This window comes from Siphateles boraxobius, unplaced genomic scaffold, assembly GCF_051911475.1.
Source record: "Siphateles boraxobius isolate OS27281-9 unplaced genomic scaffold, OSU_SipBor_1 1, whole genome shotgun sequence".
Taxonomy (NCBI): Eukaryota; Metazoa; Chordata; class Actinopteri; order Cypriniformes; family Leuciscidae; genus Siphateles; species Siphateles boraxobius.
Window position 1 is genome coordinate 7,957,375 of NW_027508699.1, and position 17,295 is coordinate 7,974,669.

At 39.2% G+C, this 17,295-nt stretch overlaps 1 protein-coding gene across 4 annotated transcripts in view; it reads left to right on the forward strand.

The window, feature by feature from the left end:
- Nucleotides 1-17,295, forward strand: part of tnk2b (tyrosine kinase, non-receptor, 2b) — a 45,838-nt gene that overhangs the window by 13,607 nt on the left and 14,936 nt on the right. For all 4 annotated transcript variants that reach the window (XM_077194765.1, XM_077194779.1, XM_077194796.1 and 1 more), the window contains exons 3-8: nt 556-626; nt 8,353-8,565; nt 12,957-13,109; nt 13,419-13,696; nt 14,006-14,132; nt 16,271-16,512. In XM_077194765.1, coding sequence (XP_077050880.1) covers nt 556-626; nt 8,353-8,565; nt 12,957-13,109; nt 13,419-13,696; nt 14,006-14,132; nt 16,271-16,512 — 1,084 coding nt within the window. The remainder of the gene's footprint in view (nt 1-555; nt 627-8,352; nt 8,566-12,956; nt 13,110-13,418; nt 13,697-14,005; nt 14,133-16,270; nt 16,513-17,295) is intronic.

Here is a 17,295-nt window from a genome sequence, read left to right on the forward strand (position 1 = left end):
CAGAGGGTGATTTGACTCATTCTTCAGTTTGTAAAATCAAGCAAAATCACTTATTGTAATCGTTTATAAAGGAGTTCCGGGGACAAAGCACACTGGAGAGTTTAAACTTGTACAAAAATGTTATTTGAGCTGTAATTTATCTAAATTTCCCTTGAGACAACTCTGTACTATGTGGATACATTTGTTAATTCATTATTAAATAAGTAATTCCTTAGGGTGGATAAACAGAAAACCCTTTCTAGTGTCCTTGCACATCATTCGACAATTACAAGGTTTATCAGCTTCACATCTTTGCACAGGTTGTAAGCAATTTATTGCACTATTACTAAACATTGTCCATGTCCATTTTAATTTTTATTCAAGTGCATTGGTTTGCTTCATACACATTGTAAGGCTTTTACTCTAACCACAATGTTTGCTTGATTGACGAATACATTCTTTTTTTTATCAGTGGTAATTGTCAGCATGTCACAATGTCACTGTTGATAAATCTGAACTTGTTTTGAACCTGCAATATTCATAAAACAACATTCTCTCATTTGCTTTCTTTGATAGGGCAAAGACGTCTGTGGGAGGTGGTGAAGAGGAGAAAAACCATGTGTAAGCGCAAGTCTTGGATGAGCAAGGTATGTCATCAGCCTTCCTCACACGTACTGACAGATTACTGAGACTTCCAGTCCAAGGTCAGGTCCCACACACAAACACACATCCGGACAAGGACTTCACTTCAGTCATTGGTCATTCAGCTCACATTGTCCCTCAACCACTTTACATTCTCTCACTTGTCAAATGTCTTATTGAACCTGAAAGAAATACACATTTAAAGCACTTGAACTAGACTATTTCAGCAGCCTTTCATCTTTTGCACAACATAACTTATGCGATTGATTTTGTCAAGCAGAGGTCAGTCATGATGCTTCTTAAAAGATAACTCACTGTTCATGGAGCCGTGCAGTTCAGAAATTGAGCCCTCTCTGTCTTAACAATTTCTATGTGTTATGTGTGTGTATGTTTTTTTGTTGTTGTTTTTTATCTTATGTAGTTGGTCACTGAGTGCTGAAGCAGGAAATTTCCACTCAGGCCTGCCGCTCACTCACTAAAGCACTAACCAGGTTAATGGTCCATCAAATGCTGCAGGAAGAGCCTCAAATTGGCCTTAGACACAAGCAATAAATCGGCACAATGTGGGCCTTTCTCTGGGGTTTGTGTGTGCATTTTAAGCATATGCGCGTGTTTGACGATAGATTCAGAATTCAGAGGAAATTAAGTTAGTGCTTGATTCTGTAGGTCAGACTAAAATTTATAAAGCATAGTTTACTGCATTCTGCCAAAATAAATTATGGATGATACATTGATAATTTTTCAACACTATTTTAATTATATAAAGTGAACCCTATATAATTAATACTGGACTGATACTAACAGACCTTTTTATTTGGTCAATATGTTTCCTGAAGACCATGTCAATGGGCTAGTTTTACACCCACACCTTCTGTCATGAGTTTGAGGGAAGTTTGGTGGGCTTGGAAAGTTTGATTCTGGGAATCACTTCTTTGTGTCATCAATTAAATGTTCATGAAAACCCCTTGTACTTGCTTTAAAATATTTCTGTTATTTCACTTTTAGCTTGAACCATTTGAATCTACTTGGCAGTAGGCTTGCTGTGGTAGTATGTGTTATTGGTTTTACACGGCACCGCCCCACACTCGCTTTGCTTTTTTATAGAAAAATAAAAAAACGTTTGGTTCAGTTGGACAATATAATAAAATGAAATGGTTTGCTCTGCTCCATACAGCATGAGCTGCACAGTGCTGCAAGAGTCAGATTTCACTCATCACGTGACAAGAGTAAGGAGAGATGACTGACAGGACGAAGGAGGAGGATTTGGTGCGTCTGTTTTAGGGTTGGCAGACCCTTTAATGCTGGTTTGCTGTGAAAAAATAAGCTAGGAACTAAATCAGACTGTGTAAAAGCAGCGGCTTGTTATGCCCAAAATATTTTTATAACAAACCATAAACTGACCAGAATAAATGTATTCTTTGCTCTGAGCTGTTTCTGTGTGGCCGGTTATAGCGCCACCTCGGTGTGAGACTTGTTTTCATAGGGCTAGATGTCTGGTTAGTGCTGACCAAAGACCTCACTGGAGCCAGAGTCAGTTTTAACCTGAATAAATAGTAACAGCAGTTAATGCATTATAACACACATTTATTAATTTCTGTTTATTTATGTCGGTCCGCCCTGCTCTGCTTCGTTTAATACAACTACAATGTTTCTTTTTCTGTGTTTGTCTTATGAATTAAGAATGTATTTGTGCTTCAGTGTTATCCCATTTGTAACAGTGTACAAAGAGCCAGGACTATAATTAGAGAGACCGCAAAATGAATCGGTCTCTTTCCTCTCTGTTTGACTTGCCACTTCATTAATCTCCTACTCCCAAATACATTTAAGGATGATAGACTGTGTGCGCTCATTTACGGGCTTTTTGAGAGGAACTGTGTATGTGGGAGTGATATATACGCAGGGTCGGACGAATGATTGCTCGTCTAAATTATTTGCTGGGCAAATTCCTCTGTCTGTGGGATGAGAGGACATCTTGACCTTTGGCACCAGAAACTGCACACTTGTGTTAACTGAAGCAAACACACAGATATTTTCTAGTTCTTTTGTCAGATAAAAAGTGAAAAAAGTCATATACCTTTAGGGGTACAACAACTTATCACTGGGGCAGTACCCTTAAAGGGACAACTTTGTACCTTATTTGACCCTAAATAGTGCATAATAATACCTTTGAGTAGTAATATGTCCCCTTAAGTTACTACTATGAACATTTTAAGGGTCAATCTGGTACTGAGTTGACCCTTTGATGGTACTGCCCCAGTGAAAAGCTTTAGTACCCCTAAAGGTGAAATCTTTGCACATCTGAGTGTATATCATTACTTCTACTACATGTACTACTTTCACACAGAAAGTAGCACATGCACACAGGTTGATGTATACGTTCAATATTTTTTAAACCTCCACTCAGCTCTTTTATACATGTCAAATAATGAAACAAAAAACACACACCGATTTCCTCCCTTGTGTGGAGGCTTTGGTTGCAGCATTGGCCTGGGTCTACAGGAAGTGGCCTGGATGAGAGCTTTCTAAAATTACACCTGTTTGTTTCCGTTCCTGGCACCAAGAGCAGACTGAGTAATCTGCCTTCTCACTCTACTGTTAGTGTGTGTGGGCATGCTTTTAGTTGACACATATCCTCAGTAAGTGTTCTCCTGTTTCAAATGTTGCTTTCGTTTTAATATGCATGGATATCTATATTGGAGGGGTCGGAAAACCCTTTTCACCAAAGAGGTGAAATTTTTTTTAATGCATTTTTGAAAGAGCAATGCAAAAACTAATATTTTACTATTATTTTTTCAATAATATTTCGATAACGATAACTTAATTTAGCTTCATAAACAACTAAAAAAATGCAACAAACAATAGATAACATGGTTTATTATGGAATTAATTGGTCAGGACTTTTCAAGTTTCCACCTGAGCAGCATAAAACTGTGTGTGCTTGTTTTTCTATCCTGGTGGAGACTTCAAACAAGCTTATAAATCTTACAGAATGAGTTTTTTTTTGTTGAAAATGTAAAAATGCAGAATTTGTTCCGTGATGGGTAGATTTAGAGGTAGGGTTAGTGTAAGGGGATTTAATATACAGTTTGTACAGTATAAAAACCATTACAGCTATGGAGAGTCCCCACAAAGATAGTAAACCAGACTCTGTGTGTGCGTGTGCGTGTGTGTGTGTGTGTGTCAGTCCAGTCCCTTTGATATTTTCAATTCTCCACTGCATTCTTTCTTTTACCATCTCCACAAACTAGCTGGGCAGTCCCTTGTATCTGAGCACCAGAGGTTGCCATGACTGTTCACACAGCATTAGAATATGGTTGTGAGTCCTGTGTTTGACTCCTTAATATGGTTTCACACACAGTTTACTTACTTACGGGAGTGACAACCGCATTCTATCTCACCTGTAACTCACCTGTAAAGTTTTGGGAGTCACAACCGCATTCTCTGCAAACCCCTGCTGTGTGCACCGGACTGGACGACTAGTTGTCTCTCTCTTCATACTGTGCAAAAGAACAACTCTGCGCTGCAAATAGGCGTTTCACGTTTTTTTCCATGGTGTGTTTTGTTTCAGTAACTTACAGAGACGGAGACATGAGCTGTGTGTCATGTGAAGTTTTCAGATTTGAGCCGCTGCTGAACAGAACATTTTGATCTGTAAGTAACTAGATCTGTAAGTAAATACAGTTTTGTCATTTCCAAACAGTATCAGCGTAGCGTAGAAACATATTTGGTTTGCCATTGATTGGTGTTGTGCACAGCAGTGCATACGCAAATTGGTCGGGATTAGCAAACACTGAAAAAACTGAAACTAATGTTAACAAATGAGACCTTATTGTAAAGTGATACCCAAATATTTTCTTAATCTTTAATGTTTGGCCACTTCTTCACAATAGAAATGTTTCAGCCACTGTAATTTCTTAAACCAGAATATGTGACACTAGAAATCAAAATATGCAAACTCAGAGCAAGGGTTTAAACTTTTATTTTGAAATCACAGTGAACAGCATATTTAGAAATATTTAGAACTCTCAACATATGCAAAGATGGAGTTTAAGGTGCGCTCTACTCATGTAAATGATAACAGTTCGTGTGTAGCAGCATTTACTGTGAATGGAGCCGCTCTGAGATCATTTCTGTCAAAGAGTGACAGGTTCCCGACCACTTCTATATAGTTTTTTTTATTTATTTATGTGCACTGAGTTTTGGTGGCATTACTACATTGACAGTAAAACCTGAAACATCTATATTGTGGAGAGCAGCCAAGTTCCCACTTTGGAATGGCTTAATAAACTTAGTAATTCTCGCTTAATGAAAATGTAAAAATTACAGAAAGATTTTGTGAGGGGTAGGTTTTGGATTTAGGGGACAGAAGATATCATTGGTTGAGTATTAAAACAGTAGAAGTCATTGGAAAGTCCCAAACCATGATAGAAAGTTGTGTTTGGATTTGTTACTCATTGAGGCATTTGTCAGTGTCTAATGTATCTTTGCTATGTGTACGGTTATGACGCGGTAGTCTGGGGTTCAAGGCTCTGTCTGGATCCTCTACATTCACTCTGGTCCCAGTTCAATTTTTCTATTTTCAGCCTGTCCGTCAAATCCAGGCTCTCACTCTCAAGGCTAGAGACATTGCGTTCTATCCTTCTCTATTTCTGTTTTCTCTTTTTTCCAGCATCATCTCTGTCTGTCTGATATGTCTGTTTGTTTTTAATGGGTTAAGGCAGTGGTCTTCACAATTTTTTTCATGAGAGCCACACTGATAGGACTATTAAAAGTTACATGCAGTCATGAATACCATGTCTGCTTATCAATCTGCAATCCCTGAACATACAATTATTCTTTATCATTTACCATTCAAGTTTGTAACTGAGACTAGATGATTTCCCTTAATGATAAAAAAGCATGATTTCCTTAAAGGTCCCATGACATGAAATTTTCACTTTGAGGTTTTTTAACATTAATATGAGTTCCCCTAGCCTGTGTATGGTCCCCCAGTGTCTAAAAATTTCAATCGGTGTAAACCGAGCTTTGACTATCTTTCTCTGCCTATGAGAAAATGAATGCTCAAACGAACTGATCTTGAATCCTCCCCGTATGACGTCATACGGGGAAAGGTTACCTCCCCTTTCTCTGCTTTGCCCACAAAAAGAATTTGGTCCACCCATGAGAAAATGACCTACGCGAGCGCGATATTGTTTTTTCCTCGAGAGACATCATTGCTTGCAAACGAGCGAAGCATGGCAGTTGCTCAGTGTTTGGATGTACAAATTAACACAATGGTATTTTTTTAGTTCTTTCATCCGAGCCTCTGAAGAACCAATGGGTTAAGTGAATTTCTGATGTGTAATTGTACATGTTCAGATAGATAATCTTTCTCTCAAAATTGTTCAATACTGTTTATGAATCAGTAAATCAAGCCAGTGACTAAAATGTCAACTTCACACTGTTTCTCTTAGTAGGATGAAAATAATCTTATTTAAACTGTGATTAAAATATATACAGAAAGCGATAAAAGAACAATCCCTTTCCAATCGCCCAAGTTGTCAATCACACAGCGCGAGTTTATCTGGATACTTGCCAAAATTCGTTATGAAATCAATGATGCCGTTACACTGCACATCGAAGCTCTTACTGTATTTACATCATGTTTGCATTGGTGAAAGCATTAGTGAGAGTGCAGAAACTGCGTTGTAATGATAAGATCTTTATTCACGCGATCAACAGTGTCATCTGCTCAGTCATCACTGCAACCTTTTATGTGATGGGAATAGGTCTAAATACTTTAAAAACTACTCACGATTCGGAAATCCCGATAGCTGTAATAGTAAAAACGTATAATAGCTGTAATAGTAAAAGTTTACGAGAGAGTTCCACATGTAATGCTAGCCATTTCATATGCAAGCATGTCAGCCAATCACAGCAGTGGGCGTTTACACTGAAGTCTCACAGCAGACACGCCCCTTGAAAAAGAGCATTCAAATCTGAGGATAAAATCAGGCTAGGAAAATGCCTTTTATTTCTAAATTATGAAAATTTTTAATCTAAAAAACATACTAACATCATAAGGGCTAACCAGGAAACATTATAAAATAATAAAATAATCCATTTAATGGGACCTTTAAAGCTCATCCCAGAATATATCTTGAATGATCTTAAGTTTTTTTTTTTTATACATTAGCCCATCATGTATCTCACCATCCAAGAGCACATTCGGAAAGACGTACAAAACTGGCAACTCCGCAGTGAGTCACGGCTATGTTTACATGCACAACTTTTGTTTCAATCAAACTGAATTCAAATCTGAATGTAGTGTTTACATTAACGCTAAACAAGTGATCGGGTTGATGTGCGTGTTTATATGTCACAAGCTTCAAATCGGACTAAATGTTTTGACATGCACACTGGACAAATATACAAAGTTTCCCGCTGTTTACACTTAGAACCATTCTCCTACATTGGTTCTTTATTTGTTTTAAACAGCAGACTTAATACTTATCCATTGGTCATATCCATTTATACTGGTCATAATTTGGAGACAATGAACACATGAACCGTTTTGCCGTGCTGATATTTATCACGCAGTAAAAATGCCCAAAACCAGTCGTCTGTGGATGAGAATCTGAAACAAGGACTGGTGGGACGTTGTCTTGCTCCACTTCACAGATGCTGAGTGAAAGGAGAATTTTAGAATGACGGGACATTTATGTGACACTTTACTCAACAGGAAGAACAGCTCGTTCTGTGCATCTTACCTCATTATGCTTTTTCAGCGTCATTGCACAAGCGCAGTCCTTTCAGTTTCGGTTTTCAATCTGATCAAGAGCTTACATGTCCTCTCGATCGGATTAGAAAAGGAATAAACCACCCCTTTCAATCCGATCGAAATTTAATTTGGATTGAATTAAAGTGTTTACATGAAGGTTTTGAGTCCAATTGAGTCGTCAATCCGATTGCTAATGCATTATTTGGTTGCATGTAAACGTAGCAAGTGTCATGGACGTAAGGACAGAGCAATTTTAAATATCTTTTATAGTTTATATTTCCATCTTGTAATGCCGCTGTTTTGGGTATTTTTTGAATATAAATTATTTGTAATAGAGCAGAGAATTTGAGTTTTTTAATGGGTTATGTTATAACCCTACTTGTTTTTAATGTTTTTATGAAATATCTGTATTGACTGCATTATCATACCACTGTATTATTTGCTGCCATGCGAGCCACAAACTAAAGCTTGGCGAGCTGCAGGAGGCTCGCGAGCCGCGCAGTGAGTAACACTGGGTTAAGGTTAGGGTTATCTCTCACTCCTTCACCTTCCATTGCTGCCAATCCTCCTTGTCCTTTAAGTTACAGCCCCTGGCTTACCTCAGCCCACACCCTGGTTCTTGATAGCTCAGCTCTCCTCGGCCGACCCACAGGCTCCTCATACAAAGTGCCTCAAGAGCTGATAAGCAATTGGAAAGAGTAGCTCTGTCTAGAATCGCCGTCTCTCTCTCTTGTTGTGATTTCTACTGCTGTCCTTCATTTTTGTTTTGGGATGTTCCATATTAGTTGTTATCATTACCGTAATGGAATAGAGACTAGCCAGGCAATCCTCAAGTTTCTGGTACACAGAAGTGTAACCACATGCAGTGCCAGCTGTGCACAATTAAAAGATGGTTTGTTATGTGTGTTGATAAGGGCTTTTATTTGTCACTTCTAGATCTTGACCTTGTTGTTGTTGTTGTTATCCCTCAGGTTTTCAGTGGGAAGAGACCAGAAGGAGACTTTAATCCCCAGCCAGCCAGTACCTTCCGAAAACCCTCCCCCACATCTCCACCGCTGGACGGCCAGCAACAGACACTCACCTGTCTCATCGGCGAAAAAGACCTTTCCCTCTTTGAGAAACTGGGTGACGGCTCCTTCGGCGTGGTCAAACGTGGAGAGTGGTTCACGCCAAATGGAAAAGTGGTGAGTGGAAGAGGGGAGAAAGGATGAAAGTGTTTGAAAAAAACAGAGGGGGCTTTGTTGAAAACACCAGATTCAGAATTCAGGCACCAGCTCAGTCATGCACTGGGGCGTACTCAAGATTAGTGTTAATTCTTTCAGTTTAGTCTTAGTCTTAGCCCTGTGTCAAATGTACTTAGTTTTTATTTTATTTAGGCATTCTTGTCCTGTTTTTATTTAGTCAACTTTTAGCCGACAAAAGCCTGGTTTCAAAGACAGCTTAGATTAAGCCAGGATTAGACCTTAGTTCAATTAGGACATTTAAGTAGATTTTATAAACATGCCTTAGAAAAAAATCTGATGTCCATCTTGAGACAAAACAATGGCACTGATATATTTTAAGATATGTCTGTGCAAGTTGCTTTCAGTTAAAACAGCACAAACATGCATTTTAGTCTGGGACTAGGTTTAAGCCTTTTCTGTGAAACCGGAGGTAAATGTCTGGGCATTTCAGTCTAGTTTTAGTGAATGAAAACTTGGTCATATTTTCAATCATGCTGCATAATGGTTAAACTGATACAAACTTAATAACAATAATAATAATAAATAATAATAACAACTCAAAATTATAATCACAATGATAGTTGTCATTTGAGAAATTTATTATAGAAATTTATCAGAATTATTGCACTTTCACCTTGAAGTACAAATCAGGAGAATGTAAATTCATACGCATGGTTGTTTACCTCTACTGTACGGATTTATTATAGGCTATTTATCAAAGAAATTAACACTCTCGGTCTACATTTATGGAAACTGGTAAAACAAGAAACTTCTCTCAAAAATGAAAACAGAAAAACATTAATGTAGTTTGTAATTACTATTAGGAATTTCACTATTAAAACAACAGCAAATTCAGGAACCACAATCGCAAACAATATAGTCGAGATCCATGTTTGGATTTATTACAGTTCTGATTGAATGACAATTTAATTTGTTTTCAGATCATCTGCTCATATTCTGCAGTGCAGAGAGAGTGCGTGCACATGGTTGCCAAAGATTGCAAAGACTAAGTGAAATGTAACAGAAAAGCTCTGTTTGGGGGATTTCAACTCTTGACATTTGGCAACCGCAAACATGAACGCTCATGTTAAGCAGCATGTAATATTTTGTCTCCTCTTTTTTTTTATCCCCGACAAAAATAAAGATTTTTGTTTTTTAATTTCATTTTAGCCTTATCTTTTTTTATCAATAATAACTATATATGTTGATATAGTCACAGTTATCATTTAAATGACCTTTATGTAGTCTTGTCAGTGTCTCGTCTTAGTCATGGGAAAAAAAGCTGGTTGACGACCATTTTTCATCATAGATTTTGTTAACGAAATTAACACGACTCAAGGATTCAGGTTATGCTGTTGATACTTGAGTATCTATTTCTTTTTTTTTTTTATCTCCATCACAAGTGACACATCACAAACTAATGACTTGTACATTTTTGCCAGGAACGTTGATTGTCGCAATCAGAAACTGAGATCAACACAAGCTTTCAGACACTTGTGGTCCCACCTTTCACTTCAAGACTCCATGTGAACATCCTGTTTCAGGGCTGATCTCGGTCTCATTGTTGCAGCTGTGTTCTCTAGAGGAGGCTTGTGGGAGAGATGGGCCTCTAATGAGCTGATGAGGGGTCAGATGTCGTGTGAACTGAGCTGGCGGCTGTAGTGATAGTGTGTGTTGCACACCAAAGGTTTCTTTCCACATGGGACTTGAGTGGGAACATCTTTCCTGTGGCCATCTGTGCTGATCAAATACTGCTCCTTTACACTATACAGAGAAATGACAGGGCAGAGCTGAGATTTATATCAACTGTTCTTTTCATACATGGGACATTGAGACACGCTCATCCAACGCCACAGGATGACTTCAAATATTTAAAGTAGGGCTGTCAATGTTAACACATTAACGCATGCGATTAACTCAAAATCCTTAACGCGTTAAAATAATTGAATGCAAGTAAATGACTGAAGCATGTGAAATTGCATCATTAATGTAAATTGTCATGCAGTTAGATGATCTTATAAGTCTGGAGTTTATCACACTGAGAATCTAGATTGGCACAAGTATCTGTAACCCTGGTAGGTGGAAATTTCTATTCTATCCCTTAAACCCAATTTCGCTTCTCTGTTTGCGATCAGATCATTTTAAGCCTGGAATGTTTTCAGTCTAATGATCCAGTAAGTGATAAAGCAAACCAGCGTCTCGCTAGTAAACTTTTGATGGATGAGGATTGCAATCAAAGACGAATGCGCTGACGTACAGGAGTCGTACAGCAAGCATGCGCGAGTCCATTATATAGATGCGCAAACAAACCATGTGTGTGCACTCTCGATGCACTGATCGCACATTGTGTTTATGCACAGACACATTTCGGTACATTCACATTGTTTCCACACATTGAGGATAATACATACAGTACTTGAAACTTCTGGAATCACAAAATGAATCATGATTCATTTATCAATATTCCCAGATATGTTAATAAAAAGGCTTGAAAATGAACAGCTGAACATCAATGCATTGCAATTATTTGTTTCTCAATTCAATATCGATTCATCAAATCCTATGAATCGATTCAGCCCACCGGCCAGTGGCAGCGCTGTGGGCAACACTCTAGTGAGAGCGTTCAGCGTTGTACAAGACGCGCTTTACCAAAACACCAAGATGACGGACAGCAGCTGCACTCCGTTCAAGCCTGCACCATCAACCAGGGACGTCGTTAGGCCTATTTTAGGTGGGCTGAAGCTACCCCAAAATGTTCCTAAGCCCCCCTCAAATGATAATAAGAACAACAATAAGTCTCCGGGAGTCTCCAGCATATTGATAGCGGCTCCCTGATGTACGCAAATTAGTTCAAATCTCCCGAAATCTAGAGCCCGCGAGCTCTAAACAGCGTAGCGCGCGCACAGCAGAGAGGAAGAGAGCGAGAGTCCTTGCGCGTGTGTGCAAATGTGAGCGCGTGTGCCTCACGAAGCGCTTTTTTTTAATGAGTATGCACATTTTGTGTTTCTGTTTACATTTCTTTTATAACTTGAATGTATAGGAAGAAAGAAATATACTTTCTATTACAGTTAACACACTTTAGAGGTGTGTTAATAAAGCACCTGTTTGTTACAGTTGTGGTTTGTATTCAAAACATGTACAATATTGTACAGTTTGTTCTGCTAAATAAACCATGACAGGAAACATGCTGGGGTCAATTTGTTCTTAAACATTGGTAATACTGCACACATTATTTAAAAATATACTCAGGTACTTAATTACTTGTGCATTTGCTAATTATTTAATCGATATCGAAGCTAATAAATCAATATCGAATCGAATCGAAGCCTCAGGAATCGAAATCGAATCGAATTGTTAAATTCCTAACAATACCCAGCCCTAGAACCTGCAAACATTGAGGCAATCTGTAAACTTTGCCTGATGAAGGTGGCAGCATCTGGAGGTAACACTTCTAATTTACACACACACACACACACACACACACACACACACACACACACACACACACACACACACACACACACACACACACACACACACACACACACACACATACACACACACACACACACACACACACACACACACACACACACACACACACACACACACACGTTGGTTTATGTGGTTTATGAGGACTCACACACACACACACACACACACACACACACACACACACACACACACACACACACACACACACACACCTTCAAGCGCACCACAAGAATGAGGCTGCCATGCTTGTTTTGTTAGTGTTTTTCATTAATAATGAACTCTCCTTTCAAGCAATTCCTGTCCCCAAACTGCCGCTAATAGAAAGTAAAATGTGCACAGCCGCACAGGCATTCATAAGCAATTTAAAAGCGAGGTGGAAAAGAGAAAAACACTCCAATGTCCACCCATCCCTCCCACCCCTGGTGATACCGGTACCGGATACCGGAGAAATTGCACAAACTGAAATGAGAGAGATATACATTTTCAGTGATTAGACACTGTTTTGGACTGACACCTACTTTGAACTTCAGGTGTACAAAGACTCAATTGATATGCACCACCTACAATTCCATCTAATAATGTAAAGATCTATTTATCATAAATTCATGAATCAATGCAGATGGGGCTAGGCAGTATGAATAATGCCTGATATTTAATTTTTTCTTTTCACCAGAGTTTAAGCAGGTGCACAGGGAAAAATGTTGCTCTGTGATGACCAGTAAGAGTGTAGACGCAGTCATTAGCATTTTTGTGGGATTGTGTGTACAGGCTAGCAACAGTCCAGCTGCTTTGAGCTCTACCCAGTAAAGACAGATGTGTTGGCTCTCAAAGTTGTTCTTTCAACATGTCCCCCTCAGCTCAATGTGGCAGTGAAGTGTCTGAAGACAGACGTGCTCAACCAGCCAGATGCTCTGGACGACTTCATCTGTGAGGTCAATGCCATGCACTCTCTTGACCACCAGAACCTCATCCGTCTCTACGGAGTCGTCCTCACACACCCCATGAAGATGGTGAGTGAGCGTGCGTGTTCTCATCTAAAACAAATTGGTGGCAAAGACAGGGTGCTAAAGTATCAAGGCCTTGAGAAGGGAGGGGTGGGCTAAAATAAGGCCTGACATTTGCATGCTCTCTCAGACTCATAATTTGCTGACACTGACTTCTGGAGTTATTCCTGATTGGCAGTGTTCATTGTCTCCGGTGGCGATATGCTTGTCATATCACCTTTTCAGTCGTTGTGAAATGAAACTTAATATTGTCCCCTTTTCTCCCCCTGCCTCTCTTCCCTTAATGACCCCACTTATCACCTTTCTTTCTCTAAGGTGACTGAGCTTGCGCCTCTCGGCTCCATGCTGGATCGTTTGAGAAAGACCCTGGGCCATTTCCTCATTTCCACCTTGTGTCAGTACACCATCCAGATTTCCAATGGCATGAGTTACCTAGAGTCCAAACGCTTCATCCACAGAGACCTGGCTGCAAGAAACATACTGCTGGCTTCCAGTGAGCTGATCAAAATCGGAGACTTCGGACTGATGAGGGCACTGCCTAAGAACGATGACCATTACGTCATGCAAGAGCATCGCAAAGTCCCTTTCGCCTGGTGAGGGAGGGAGGTTTGGAGGGCTGGATATATTGACAAAGAAAGAGTTTGTGATTGCATGTGGTTTAAATCTATAGAGAAGGGATATGGAGAGCTTAAAATTATTTGGTTGATTTTGTTTATATGCAGTGACAGGCCAGAGCTCAGGATTCAGATTGAATTTGAATGAGTTCATTGTTTGTGACCCTTGTTATGATTAAATGAACTGTGCATGATCCTCATTTCATTTTTCCCCTTAGTGGATTGTTCATTTACGGAATTTTATTCTACTGACGTAATGCCTATGCATGGTGTTTTCTTTTCACATAGGTGTGCCCCAGAGAGCCTGAAGACACGCACATTTTCTCATGCCACAGACACATGGATGTTTGGTGTGACACTATGGGAAATGTTTACCTACGGTCAGGAGCCCTGGCTCGGACTAAATGGTAGTCAGGTAACCCCCCCCACATACAATCTGTACTTTCAGTTAGTCATAAACATCAACCTAATGAATGACCGGCTTTCGTACAGATATGTTCCATCGACCCAAATAAAGCTGCTCGATTATGGCAAAAAAAATCATAATCACGATTATTTTGGCAATATTGCAATCAGTATCAGTGTTTCCTCTAGGATTTTTTCCAGCTGTGGTGGCAGGTCTATTTTCCCCTGGTGGTTAAACCTCCACACCCAAGAATCATGCGCACACACAGGCCACTTTCTGAGGAATTGAAAAATTGAAAAAAACCAACCATCTCTGTCAAAACAAGTTTAGGAAGATATTTATTTGCAAAGATTTAAACTGCTACAGTAAGAGAAGGCTAAATGCATAGTATATGGCAAACATACTATTATAAATTAGGTCAGAGGATAATTAGGTAATGAGTGCACAATTTTATAAAATCTGAACATTTAGTGGAAATACAAATAAAAGCTAAAATGTTCCACATTGCTCTTTGTATTGTTATAAAAGACATTGATGAAAAACAAGTAAATATATTCATACAGTATATACCATGAAATGAAAATACATTTATTTAAAAGTTATAGTGCTGCTTTTTAATGAGGCAACAACATATGATTGATAGGACAGAATAATCTTTCATTGCACAAAAGTATTATAATATGAAAGGCTCCAATACAGAGCGGCACAAAGTTCTTTTGTGCATTCTGTGCACAGAAAGATGCGCTTGAAGCAACATGGAGTAACAGCTCGCAGCGCTTCGCATAGAAAAGTTCAAAGCACAAGGGGAAGAGATGCTTAGTGAATTATATCTATGTAACAGTTTATTGAGCCTTTTCTTTTAATAATTTTAAATTTCAATTACTGTGTGTGTGAAGAACAATTGATAGTGCTCACTACTTCAGTGTTGGGATCTAACAGACACGTGGTGAAAGATTATATGGTTTAGAAACCGCAATAAACTCCTTTTATGCAAAACCATTGACCTTTATCTACAGATAAAGTATAATAATGGGAATATTGATTTTGGAGTGAGTTTTATCTTGTAACTGTTGTAACCACATTTGACTTGCTGTTTGAATACAAAAGCAGTTTGCATTAACATTAACTTAATGACTTAAATATTCATTTGTACCTCACATTAAGCTATCGGATGGCTTCAGAATTCGTACAGTCGTACAAAATACAAATCTGATGAAATGGCGCACATTGCATTCCCAGATTAATGTTATAAGCAACCCAAAATTATATGCAGAGATGGATTTTGAGACGTGCTCCACTCATGTAAATGATAAGTTTGTGTGGAAAAACATTTACTGTGAATGGAGCCACTCTGAAAAGCACGCAAGTAACCTCCACGCATGCAATAAAGCGCATATTAAATGTGTACACAAATAAAAATAGACCCTTTTCGAATGAATTATTACTCTTATCTGTATGACCAAAATGATGGTGTATTTTAATTTGAAAAAATTCAAGTGATCGCACTGACGCCTGCAGTAAAGCGCGCTATACTTTAGCTGCCTTACACACTCCACATGTACACTTGGATCGCCTAATAGTAGCGCACATTTATTTAGGTTAACGTTTGAGCAAGCAGCCATGTAAAGTTTTGGATTTCCTGACCACAAGGACCTGCCTTTTAAAGTCCTCACGGACTGCGTGACTTCTCACTTCCTGTGGAGTTTTTTTTCCCCTGAGATTATTAGGGGGCAGCCCTGGTTTTAATAAACTGTGCAGCCTTAGAAAACTGTCTATTTATGCGGTTCATGGATTTTCGTCCATCGAATGGCCACTACCAGTATTTTACCAGTTACTCGACATGGGTAAATCGCAATCAAGGATTTTTTTAAATCGATTACTCTATTTTAATTGAGAAATCGTGACAGCCCAAGTCACCTAACAATTTTATGTTTTATGCACAATAATTGTTTTATATAGATTATCATATTTTCATAATAATTTCTGAATTTTCAGAAACTCAATTTTGATTAATCGCATAGCCCTAACCCCAAAAATCTGATATTTAGAGCCTAATATTGAATTTGTTGCTTAATAGTAATCCTCCCATTATTACATTAATTTACTGGGTCAATCACAATTTTTTTTTTAATGTGTGTTTTTGACAGATCCTCCACAAAATAGATAAGGAGGGTGAAAGGCTGCCTAAACCAGAGGACTGTCCTCAGGACATCTATAATGTCATGATGCAATGTTGGGCTCAAAAACCAGTTGACAGGCCAACCTTTTTGGCTCTAAGGGAATTTCTAGTGGAAACCATGCCTACGGACATGAGGGCACTGCAGGACTTTGATGAACCTGACAAGCTTCAAATCCAGATGAATGATGTCATTACCATCATAGAGGGCAGGTGAGCTCTTGTACCATAGAAATTTATAAAAACGGTTTTGAGGTGGTGAACTAACATAACAAATATCTAGATTTTTGTTCAAAAATGAATTCGCGCTGCCTCCCCTAGTGGTCGCTATGGGGAATGACTCCGACATGACAGGTGTATGCATGAGTCTAAACACAACAATGAACTTGACATTAGCAGGCGGCAGCCTATGACGTCACCACTGGTGCAACCGAGAGTATAAAAGGGCACCTGTGCAAAACACCATCGTCTTTTTTGTCTTCGAGGAGACGGTTTGTTTGTACATGAGTGACGAGCTTGCGTTTACTTCTTGAGGGAACTAAATGCGCGCATTGTGTGGATTTGTGTTTTTGAGTGGAATGCTGTCAACCAGACTGAGGCCTCAACTCCTAAGAGCTCCGCATCGGCAGCAGTATCAAGTTGCTTCATGGCTTCTTCATGGCTATTCTTAGCGTTGGGCATAGTAGGCCACCTCTTGCTTTGGAGAGCTGTCATGCTGAGACCTCTGCCTTTAGAGCTCAACTAGGCAGTAATGCCAAATTGTTAGGCTTTCTTGACCCTTTTCACTACTACCTTTAAGTGTTGCTAGGCTCTCACTATAGAGAGTCATCCTTCAAGGCCCTATTATGTAGCCGCCTTGACATGCGTAGGACTTAGTACTCAGGCCTCTGTCCCATGAGCTCAGCCAGGGGCCAAGTTGCTAGGCTCCTTGGCTAATGCACCTAAACCGGTGCATTGTTAGGTCTCCTCTAGCTATAGAGAGTCTTTCTGCTGAGA